The sequence below is a fragment of the Xiphophorus hellerii genome, chromosome 10 (genome assembly GCF_003331165.1).
Source record: "Xiphophorus hellerii strain 12219 chromosome 10, Xiphophorus_hellerii-4.1, whole genome shotgun sequence".
Taxonomy (NCBI): Eukaryota; Metazoa; Chordata; class Actinopteri; order Cyprinodontiformes; family Poeciliidae; genus Xiphophorus; species Xiphophorus hellerii.
The window spans coordinates 21,646,103-21,657,516 of NC_045681.1; the positions used below are offsets into that span (position 1 = coordinate 21,646,103).

General features: G+C 40.7%; 1 protein-coding gene across 1 annotated transcript; it reads right to left on the reverse strand.

Annotated features, from left to right (window-relative positions):
• Positions 1-720: 720 nt before the first annotated feature.
• Positions 721-5,060, reverse strand: LOC116727414 (serine/threonine-protein kinase pim-2-like). The gene is made up of 10 exons (XM_032574828.1): positions 5,009-5,060; positions 4,165-4,368; positions 3,377-3,664; positions 2,774-2,896; positions 2,533-2,627; positions 1,982-2,029; positions 1,673-1,891; positions 1,175-1,352; positions 905-1,075; positions 721-812 (listed from the first exon to the last, which is right to left on the reverse strand). Exons 1-10 carry the CDS (start codon positions 5,058-5,060, stop codon positions 721-723), a joined length of 1,470 nt encoding a protein of 489 aa, XP_032430719.1.
• Positions 5,061-11,414: the final 6,354 nt, after the last annotated feature.

The window sequence follows — 11,414 nt, forward strand, 5'->3', positions numbered from 1 at the left end:
GACCGGTACAGCGCCCGCTTCACTGCAGACGCTGCTCCAATCCGCCTGTCGATCTCCAGCTTCCTTCTTCCCTCATTCGTGAACAAGATCCTGAGATACTTAAACTCCTCCACTTGGGGCAGGACATCCCCCCCGACCCGTAGAAGGCACTCTACCCTTTTCCGGCTCCAGTACCCTCTTGTTCCGGGGCAAACCCCAATGTACAGGCACCGAGATGGGGGGCAACAAGTATGCCCACTCCTGCCAGGCGCCTCTCACCGTGGTCAACTCCAGAGTGGAAGTACATCCAGTCCCTCTCAAGGAGACTGGTTCCAGAACCAGAGCCATGCGTCGAGGTGAGATCGACTATTTCTAGCCAGAACCTCTCAACCTCACACACTAGCTCTGGCTCCTTCCCCACCAGAGAGGTGACATTCCACATCCCAAGAACCAGCTTCTGCAACCGAGGATCGGACCGCCAGGGCCCCCTCCCTTGGCCATCACCCATTCCACACTGCACCCGACCGCTTTGGCTCCTCTCACAGGTGGTGGGCCTATGGGAGGGTCCTGAAAACATGCTAGAAAAACAAATGTTCAACCAGAGGAGGAAACCAGAGACCCCATAAAAACCCCAACTTACAAACCTGTCCTTGAACCCTAAACCTTAATCCTCATCCCAAACTAAACTAAACTAACTACCAATGATTAAATTTAATAATTTAATGTTTGTGTGAGGTGTAGTTAAGAAAACCATGCGTGATTGAGCAGCTCTTCCAGTGTGGGACGCTCCTCTGGGTTTGTCTTCAGGCACCTAGTCAGAATATCATGGCAGTCTGGAGGGTCAGGGGTCAAAGTGCAACAACAGTTAGAGTTGCGGACAGATTTATATGTGCTGTGAGAAGATATAATACAATGTTTGTCTCACTTTTGGGAAGCCTCTTGCTGATCTTTAGCTTCTTTTTGAGAAATTTGTTGGTGTCAAAATTTGTATCGTGGAGAATTTCAAACAGGACCACTCCCAGCTGCCACACTGTTGTGGGTCCAGCAAAATATTTCTTTTGTGTGCGATACTCTGGTGATTCAAGAGCATGGGTCCCTAGAAAATGTGTCAGAATTCAGAGAGTCAGAAAGAAGAAGAACAGTAAAAAGAATCTTTGTTTTCTCAGAACTGGCAGAAAGAAGCAGGATATCGTACCTTGGAAGATGGTAAATTTCCTTCCGTGGTCAAAGCAGCTTAGACCGAAGTCTATGAGATAGGCTTGTAGGCCTTCTGAGCTCCTCTCAATAAGGACATTTTCCAATTTAATATCTCTGTGGAAGATGTTTGCATCCTGAAGTTGAATCGTTGCTTCCACCAACTGTTTTAAAATGACCTAAAAGACAAAAATGATTTGAAGCTCATAATTCTGCACATTGATGTTGGACTTCAGTGAGAAATACAGTGACTTGTAAAGATTTTTATTTTCATATGGATATTTTTCACATTGTCACATTACACCCACACACTTCAATGTTTGTAGAGACATTATGACATGCATTAATATAAAGTTTTACAAAATTGTTTTGCGGAGGGATTATTGCACTGTATTTCATCTCTCTGATTTGATCACATTCACTATGAAACAAAATCCCCAACTGAAGCAGTAAGTGATAATATTTAAAAAAACACTCGAATTTCCATCCAGCAGCTTACCTTGGCGTCCTCCTCATGTAGACAACCTCCATTCTCATCAAGGTAGTCATTGAGGTCCTGCGAAGGCATGGGCCTCTCCATCACTATGAGCAGCTCCTCCTCCAGTTCATACCAGTCCAGCAGGGACACTGTGGCTAACTGCCCTGATGAACTGCTACTCAGATTCTTCAGTTTCAGCATGATGGCCACCTCCAACGCCATCTCCCTACCGTTCTCATCCTGAAACATCGAAGCAAACAGGAGAAACCCACAATGCATCTGGAATCCAGTAGGACTTAAAGTCAGTCCTAGATGATGTTGCTCACTCACGTTATGTTTGCGGTCCACCTTTTCCTTTGGAATGTGTTTGATAGCCACCTATACAATAGAAACAAAGCATTGCTCAACAATGGGAATGTTCAGATTTCTGAAGTTGCTTGACGTTGAGTTATCAGTATTTTGAGTATTATGATTGATGTGCGGAATGCATTTGTTGTGAATGCACCATTAGAATTGAAAGAAAATGTAGCTATCTAGTTTGGTCTTTCCCAAATCTAATTTAAAACTACAAGAACTGAAAATGTTCACAATTGTGCAATTCAAGTATGTATTAGTAAATACATGTACCTTAATTCTTAAAGTCTCATTGGTTAATGAAATTATTTATCTAATATAGTCTTATTTTACGGATCTGAACTTTTTCAGTTTGAGATGTTATTAGCTAAAATCAGCTAAAACAGAGTCTGACTAGCTGTTAGACTTGCACCTCTATGAGGATATTAACTCTTTTTTACAAACTTTGACTCCTACTGGCCACTGTTAGAAGAACTATTACTGATAACTTCACAGAGCCTCATTTTAAGTATTCCAAATACACCTACAGGTAATTTATCCACCTCTCGATGTCCAGCAAACACAGATCCATAGCCTCCTTTTCCTAGTAGATGCAGCTCAGTATATTTTTCCTGGAATTCAGCTAAACACATGAACGCATCTTTAAATTTCATAAAGCATCAGAATAAACTATGTTCACTAACGTTACCTTAGATCTAATTATCACCACACCTTAAGTCTCTCTAACAAATGTTTATATTACAATTCTATTGTGACTTAAACTCTGACCTCTTTGGGAATCCATTTCTTTTGTCCTCTTCGTCTTCTTCCTGGTATTCTTCCTCCTATTCCTCAGCTGTGGTTCCTCAATGTCCTTGTCCTCCTTCTTCAGATTCCTCTTCCGTAAATCGCCTATTCCTGAGCTGCAAAGTACCAGGCTGGAGCTGTTGGACTCTAATAATGAGAAAAACCCATAGAAACAGCATGAGCATTTTAACAATATTTTCCATAAGAGAAAAACATCCCGACAGAAACATAAGACTTATAGTGACTTGTAAAAACGCTTGTCCTCCTTGCTTTTTCACATTTTGTCTCATGACAACCACAAAACTTAGGTTATATTACAGGAATTTCATAAGAAGGACCAATATAAGGTAAAGCGTCACTTTGAAGTGCTCAGCATATATTTATAAATGTAGATCTGAAAAGTTGTAGCATGGAACTGTATTCAGCCGCCCTCTCTTTAAAGAACCACTTTTTGCTGCAACTTCAGGTGATAATCTTTTGAAGTTTGTCTCACTCAGTTTTGAATAATCAGATATATTCAATCCTTGCAATAGATTATCAATCTGGTAAGAGAAAATTAACAGAGGTTTCACCAAAGTAGCCAACCTGTGCTGACGTCCACTGAGGATGGGGGCTCTTTGGTTGCGTCCTGCTGCAGGAGTCCCTTATTCTCATTCTCTGCCGGTGTTGGAGATCCCTCTCCTTCTTCTGTTATTTTTCTCCTCAGTCTCCTCACAATCCTCGTCCCGTCCTGGTGGCTTTTGGATGGTCCAAACATCTTAGTAACCCTGGTCCATTTTCGGCGGGTCTCTTTTTTAGCCTTTTTCCTTCTCTTTGGTGTGCTGTCTCCAATGGACTCAGCACACCGTGGCATCGTGCTGCTGCTGTTGATCTCTAAAGTAAGAGATGTTGGGAATAAATAGTGATTATTTTTTACACGTTTGGTCTGTCAACAAAAGCCAATGAACATTAGTTTCATCAAAGCAGCCAACCTATGAGGATGTCCACTGAGGAGGAAGACTCTCTGGTTGGAAGCTGATCCTGGAGTTCTTCCTTCCTGCACTTGGCTGGTGTTGAACCTTCTTCTTTTCCTTCTGTCATCTTCCTCTTCAGCATCCTCCTGGTTCTGATCAGGTCCTGGCAGCTTCTTGAGGTTCCAGGGATCTCAGAGGCCCTGATCCTTTTTCCGTGGATCTCATCACCAGAATTTCTCCTGTTATTTGGTCTGCAATCCTCAGCAGACTCACCACTTGGTAGCTTCACGCTGCTGCTTCTCTCTAAAGTAAGAGAAATCCGAGGAGAATTTGTGATTTCGTTTTACAGTTTGGTCTGACATTTTGGTCTGTCAACATACAGAAGAGAAAATGAACATTAGTTTCATCAAAGCAGCCAACCTATGATGATGTCCACTGAGGAGGAAGACTCTCTGGTTGGAAGCTGATCCTGGAGTTCTTCCTTCCTGCACTTGGCCGGTGTGGAACCTTCCTCTTTTCCTTCAATCATCTTCCTCTTCAGCAGCCTCCTGGATTCGATCAGGTCCTGGCAGCTTCTTGAAGTTCCAGGGATCTCAGAGGCCCTGATCCTTTTTCCATGGCTCTCTAAAGAAAGAGAAATATTGTGGAAAATTAAGGATTGTTTAGAGTACATGTTTAGTATTTCTGAATCACCTCACATACTGATATCTGATCAGGGACTTTATTACATAAACTGTTGAACATTTAACTCATTTTCATCCAGATTCATGCTTCTCCAAGAAGCCAACAGAGATTAACACATTTCAATGTTCCTAACCAATGGAAGTTAATAAAACAGAATTTCTGAGCAATAAAAATTCAAACTCTCTTAACTATATATTAAGAGGTTTACAAGACTGTTATTGTTAAGTGTGTAAAATGACTTGTTAGATCCTCTACACTCTAAAACATTTGAGCCACATTTAGTTTTGTCTACTATCTTCTACTCTTTAAATTGCAGCATTAAGTTAAAACTCAATTCAAGATTAGTGAACTTAAAAAAAACTTTTAATAACTTGTCTCTTGTTAAATCAACTGCATGAACTTTAATTTCTTAATTAAAACCAATAAAATTTTCTTGTTGACTTCAGATGCATTTTCAAGGTACCAGCCGGACTTTCATTTTCAAGTTAAACCACCGTCAAATATTTTACAGTATAATTTTCCAAAAAACTGAAACATAAACCTTGTCTTGATAAGTAAGAGTGAAACTCCAACTCATTACCTTTAGTTCTCCTGGAGGATGGCCTTTTGTGTTCCTGGTCAGATTTATCCATTTTGGTGTAAATTTATTCACAAGAGAAAGCTGGTTTAACTCACAAAGTTACGTCTTACTCTATCAGATTTCTGACGAACTGAGCTCAAACAGAATGTTGGGTTCTGACACCAACCAGTGTGACATCAGGAAGAACATTCCAAACTTTTGGTCACAAATGTTAGCATGGAATGATGATGCCTAGTTACCCTCTGACTTAAACCTAAACAAACCCACAGAACAGAAAAATCCCCCCAAACAAACAAAAATGATATATTTGCTGTTGGTTTACCAGGAAAGAGTTAGAGGAATGAATCCCAACTATTATAGCCACACAAAGCTCTTCATTAGTTTTTATTTGCTTCAAAATCTTAAGAGCTTCAGCTGCTATTTATAGCGTTTTATTGATCAAAAACGATTCAAAGCGGCAACTTAAAGCATTTCCAAATAAAATTTCATTTGACAGGCAGACTTACACCACCGGTGTCCGAACCTTTTGCCATGTGTGCCAGATATGTTCATAATAAAAGAATGCAAATAGGCCAAAGAAATATACTTTTATATTTTATTTTTCATTTTATCTGAACAAAAAAAACAAAACAACACAGAATATTTTAATGAAACAAGCATTGTAAAGTATTTTCCAGACTATAGAGTGCACCTTACTGCAAGCCGCATCTACAAAGTTGTTTTTTTTTAAATCTGGAAACGTACATATAAAAGCCGCACAGGGCTATAAGCCGCTGATATCTCCGTCATTCTCAGTTTTTCACAAGGACCCAGCAGAGGGCTGCACAGGGGCGGATCTAGAAAAATATCTATGGGGTGGCAGCATATGCCACCATATTCACACACACACATACATACAGTATATATATATATAAATATATATATATATATAATAAATAGTAAATAGTAGCTTTAGCCAAAATAAGTGGCCATTTAAAGAACAAATCAAACAACTAGATTAATAGATTAACAGTAAATACATAAATATTTCCTACGTTACATGACTTTCTGTGTGTTTTATTCAAAAATGTTGATATATGTTAAGTTGCACAAAATTTGAGACCAAACTTCAGCTTTAAAAGAGAACAAACACAGCTTTAATTAACATTTGCAAATGGAGAAAACATACAAAGCTCACATCTCAGTGAGAATCGGATGAGTTCTGACTTGGGGCTGAACGTCCCCTCATTTACATAGGATACATCACACATTACTTAGTCACACCCCCTGGCTCAAGTGTCAGGTAAAAATCTATACGTTACTTATCTGTAAGTTTCAGTCGAGCAGGGTTGCATACACATTCACAGCTCAACTTTAGGCGTTTCTCCAAAAAACCTCTCTGCTGATGGCTAAACAGATACTAGAAACTGAATTTCCACAACCTAGGCTTATAACCTTAGCCATGTCTCACATTTCTAACTGCTGAACACCCTGTTCTTCACTTCTTTGAGGAGGGTCAGAAGAGCATATATACTGTTGAGCTGCAACTGAATGCAAACCTTTAATAGAAACATCATAAAGTGTACATTTAAATTTATTCAAACTTTGCTACTAAATCTTTCCTTCACATATACTTTATGAATAATTGTTCTTGCCACACCAAGACAAGCCACCAGATCCGCATAGGCCACACTAAGCAAAAATGCACCAAACCTGCAGCCCAGGAGCGCTTCTAGACTGGGGGCCAAGAGGGGTTCTGAAGAAATGATACTAAATAAATGTCTTTTAAATATTCAATGGAAGATATTTTTTAAATCTTCACAATTTTATTTTAACAATGAATTAAAAGTTATAGTACTGCACTTAAAAGTTTTAGCTGCTATGTGGAGTTAGTGATGCTCTGAGGTTATGCAGCCAAAGTCGACCAGCAGTTGCTTGCTAGAAGCTCTTTCCCTCCAGGAAGGTGCGCTGTGCAATTGATACCTGTCATTTTTATGGTCTTTCTGCATCAAAGTTTATGAATCGCTCTTGGTCTGAGCCCGCCCTGAAGCCTTTATGCCAGGGTTGTCCAAACTATGGTCTGCGGGCCAAATGCGGCCCGCGGTCCAGTTTTTATTGGCCCGCATCATATTCTGAAAATACAATTGAATATGGCCCGCACACGAAGCTTGAGCTCAACTTTGTTGCACTTCTCAGTTTCAACACTAGATGGAGCCAGCCACAGAAACGAAATTAAGTGAAGAAAAACTTTTACTGGGAGTCACCAGAAATGGCAGCACCGAAGAAACCCAAAATAGCAAGTGAGTGATAGGAGATGGTGGGAAAATGAGTATTTTTTCAAAGAAATCAAAGGAAAGTGTGTCTGTTTGATTTGCAATGAAAATGTTTCTGTGATGAAAGAGTATAATGTCCGTCGGCACTATGAGACCAGACATCAGAGCTACATATCGTACACTGGTGCTGAATAAACACAGAAAGTTAACCAAATGGCAGCTAGCCACAACAGCAAGTTATGAAGTTGCTAAACTTATTGCCCAGCATGGCAAATTTCATAAAGCAGTGCCTCATAAAAAGTCACAGAAATAATGTGCCCAGAAAAAGTGCCTGATTTCAACAATGTGAGTGTAACAAGGTAGCCTTTTGTGGTTGGATTTTACAGTGAGGATGAAGCTTTGAGGCAGAGTCAGGTGGAAAACAGCAGTGGTTTATTCTTCACACAGAATCAACAACACTTCACAAATGAAACTGCCGTCTTAAATAGTCCCAGCTGTGACAGACCAAACCACCTTTAATTCACAGGGGAATCTCAATTCATCAATATCCACTTATTTAATTAAAATACCTTTTACTAAATACAAACATTTAAATTTATTTTTTATAAACATTTTATGTTTTATCATTACACCATATGAAACACCACAAAACCCATAAACAATTCTCCCCCACACTTTTCAATGGCCTCTCCCGGAGACTATATATGGTGTCTGGACCCCAGGGCAGTATTTGTCCAAACACCCTGGAGAGGACACAGAAAAGACAGGTGAGTCACTCTACATTAGCACTCCACACCCAACAGATTATGCACAACACATTTGCTCAGCTTTACCCACCAGTAGCTCATTGCTCTGAGTAACAATTATCCTCCCTCCACAGGCAACCACCTCACTCGTCAATGAGGAGCAGCTGTGCAGAGCCCAGAACAGAAGGCTACATGCTAATCTCTAAAATACTCAATAAATGCAATTAAAACTTCTTGTGTGCAAATTGTTATTGATGTGCAAATCTATGCTTAAAGTGCAGTGCTAAATAAAGTGCTTGTTAATAAAGTGCAAGAAGTACTTTTAAAAGTGCTGTACAGTGATTTCAGTAAAAATAGTCCCAGTAATGAAGATCTCTTCATTACAGTGAGCTTACCCAGAAATACAGTGGTGAGGAGAATCGAGGACTTGTCAGCTGACTTGAAACTTCAGCTGAGAGACAAAGCTCTATATCATCTAAGGATGATGCAGAATCTCCAGCACCCGCTTCACTGCAGATGCTGCTCCAATCCGCCTGTCGATCTCCAGCTTCCTTCTTCCCTCATTCGTGAACAAGATCCCGAGATATTTAAACTCCTCCATTTGGGGCAGGACATCCCCCCCGACCCGTAGAAGGCACTCTACCCTTTTCCGGCTCCAGTACCCTCTTGTTCCGGGGCAAACCCCAATGTACAGGCACCGAGATGGGGGGCAACAAGTATGCCCACTCCTGCCCGGTGCCTCTCACCGTGGTCAACTCCAGAGTGGAAGTACATCCAGTCCCTCTCAAGGAGACTGGTTCCAGAACCAGAGCCATGCGTCGAGGTGAGATCGACTATTTCTAGCCAGAACCTCTCAACCTCACACACTAGCTCTGGCTCCTTCCCCACCAGAGAGGTGACATTCCACATCCCAAGAACCAGCTTCTGCAACCGAGGATCGGACCGCTAGGGCCCCCTCCCTTGGCCATCACCCATTCCACACTGCACCCGACCCCTTTGGCTCCTCTCACAGGTGGTGGGCCTATGGGAGGGTCCTGAAAACATGCTAGAAAAACAAATGTTCAACCAGAGGAGGAAACCAGAGACCCCATAAAAACCCCAACTTACAAACCTGTCCTTGAACCCTAAACCTTAATCCTCATCCCAAATTAGACTACACTACCAACAAAAAAGTTAAATTTAATCATTTAATGTTTGTGTGATGTGTAGTTTAAGAAAACCATGGGTGATTGAGCAGCTCTTCCAGTGTGGGGCGCTCAAAATTCTTGTTGTGGAGAATTTCAGACAGGATCGCTCCCAGCAAAATATTTATTCTGTGTACGATATTCTGGTGATTCAAGAGCATGGGTCCCTAGAAAATGTGTTAAGAGAAAATTAAGAGTCAGAAAGATTTTGATTTGATTTTTAACAAAACATTTATTTACAATTTATGAAATGTACAAAATACAATGAAATAAAACACAAGGTATCACATCATGACAAGCTTAAAAATAATTAAATAAGGTGCTTGTTAAATTTCAGTTTTCCTTGCATTGTTTTATTGCACAATATCCCATTAAAACCCCATAGCTGCAGAAAATTTTGCATGTTCCCAGTGACTCTGTGGAAGCAAAACTCCAGCTTCAGCCTGGCCTTGACGTTGCACTTCCACAGAGCCACTGCATCGAGTTGAGGTCCAGTCTGGAGTCTGTCTCTACGAGATAAATAAATAGCCATTTTTTGCTTCTGCAATTAAAAAATGTAAAATCTGACCCTTTGATTTGTTGGCTTTGTTAAAACGCAGTCCATTAATAAAAATAGAACTGGTAAAAACAATGCCAAAACAGCTAAAAACACTCATCAATAAACTAAAAAATGTCATCAGTGTCCTACAATCAATAAAAACATGAAAAACACTCTCAGACAAACCACAGAAAGGACACTCATTTAAAACCCCTGGACTAATAACCGATAAAAACGAGTTTGTCGCTATGGCGCCATGTAGGATCCTCCATTGGAGATCGCCAGTCCGTATTTTTATAGGAGGTTTGTAGAGGGTCCTCCATGGAGGGGTTTGTCCTTCCAATCGGTCCGCCCACACGCTCACGGCTCGATTCCGCAGAGTTCTTTAATTCAGGATTTTAACGCAGTTTCTGTAGAGTACCTTTGGGCTCGTGTTCTGTAGACTCATCTGTGAGTTTTTACTGAATAGCAGAGGACCACTGTCTTTTGTGAAGCTGGCATTCAGGGTCAAATCAGGGATCGGGTCTGTCGGGTCCAGTGAAACCTCTCTTTCCTGAAGCAGCTGCAGGAGATGCCTCTCCTCGGCCGTCAGTCTTTCTTTCACCAGGCCCAGGAAGCGCTGCACCAGTCTAGCAGACCGGACCCCAAGCGGAGAAGCAATGGCTTGGGTGTTGGCAAAGTCCGGTCCAGCTGTCTCCACCAGGTGTCCCAAAGTTGTCATCTTGCACTTGCACAGCACCTCTGACAGTCCTTCTCTTTGGTGTGCTGTCTCCAATAGACTCAGCACACCGTGGCATCGTGCTGCTGCTGTTGATCTCTAAAGTAAGAGATGTTGGGAATAAGTAGTGATCATTTTTTACACGTTTGGTCTGTCAACATAAGCTAATGAACATTAGTGTCATCAAAGCAGCCAACCTATGAGGATGTCCACTGAGGAGGAAGACTCTGGTTGGAACCTGCTCCTGGAGTTCTTCCTTTTTGCACTTGGCCACTGTTGAACCTTCTTTTGCTTCCATCATCAGTGAGAAACATTGTGGAAAATTAATGATAGATTTTGCCATCTATGGAAAAATCCACCCCATATACTATATATATATATATATGAGCCTGTCACAATAACAAATTTTGTTGAGCAATTGTCTCAAAAATTATTGCGATAAACGATAATATTGTTTGAAGACCTTTTTACACTGATTTAATTGAAATGACATAATAATGCATGCGATTTCCTGGCAAAGTTAGATACACTTTATTTTCAAAAGAACACTAAACACTGAAACAAAACTACCAAAAACCAAAATAAAATGGATTCTCAGTCTCCATTAACAAAAAATATACTTGAATACAAACTAAACAACATAAAGCCAAAGTGGAAATAAATACTGCATTCAACCAAAAGAGTGCAGATTATGAAGTCTGTATACTATGTTGCTGTATAGCAATAATTAAATTTAAATAGAGAAAATAGACGCATCCGACTACATGATGCAGTAGTTCATACCACACGTTTTTTTTGCCCAGATTTTCCCCTTATGACAATCTTAGAACGTTGGCCGTTCTAAGATTGTCGCTCCCTCCGTGCTTTCTGAGGGGAAATTACGGAGGGAAATACCAAACAGCTGACACGAAGTCCAGCGGACATTGGAGATGATATGTGGAAACAAAATTAATGTTTATTCAACATTT

Coding starts and splice junctions, on each gene's coding strand:
- LOC116727414 (XM_032574828.1), bottom strand. CDS start 5,060: ATGGATAAATCTGACCAGGAACACAAAAGGCCATCCTCCAGGAGAACT. Junction 2,628..2,773: donor AGAAATGGATTCCCAAAGAG/GTCAGAGTTTAA, acceptor TCATGTGTTTAG/CTGAATTCCAGGAAAAATAT. Junction 813..904: donor CAGCAAGAGGCTTCCCAAAA/GTGAGACAAACA, acceptor CTGACCCTCCAG/ACTGCCATGATATTCTGACT.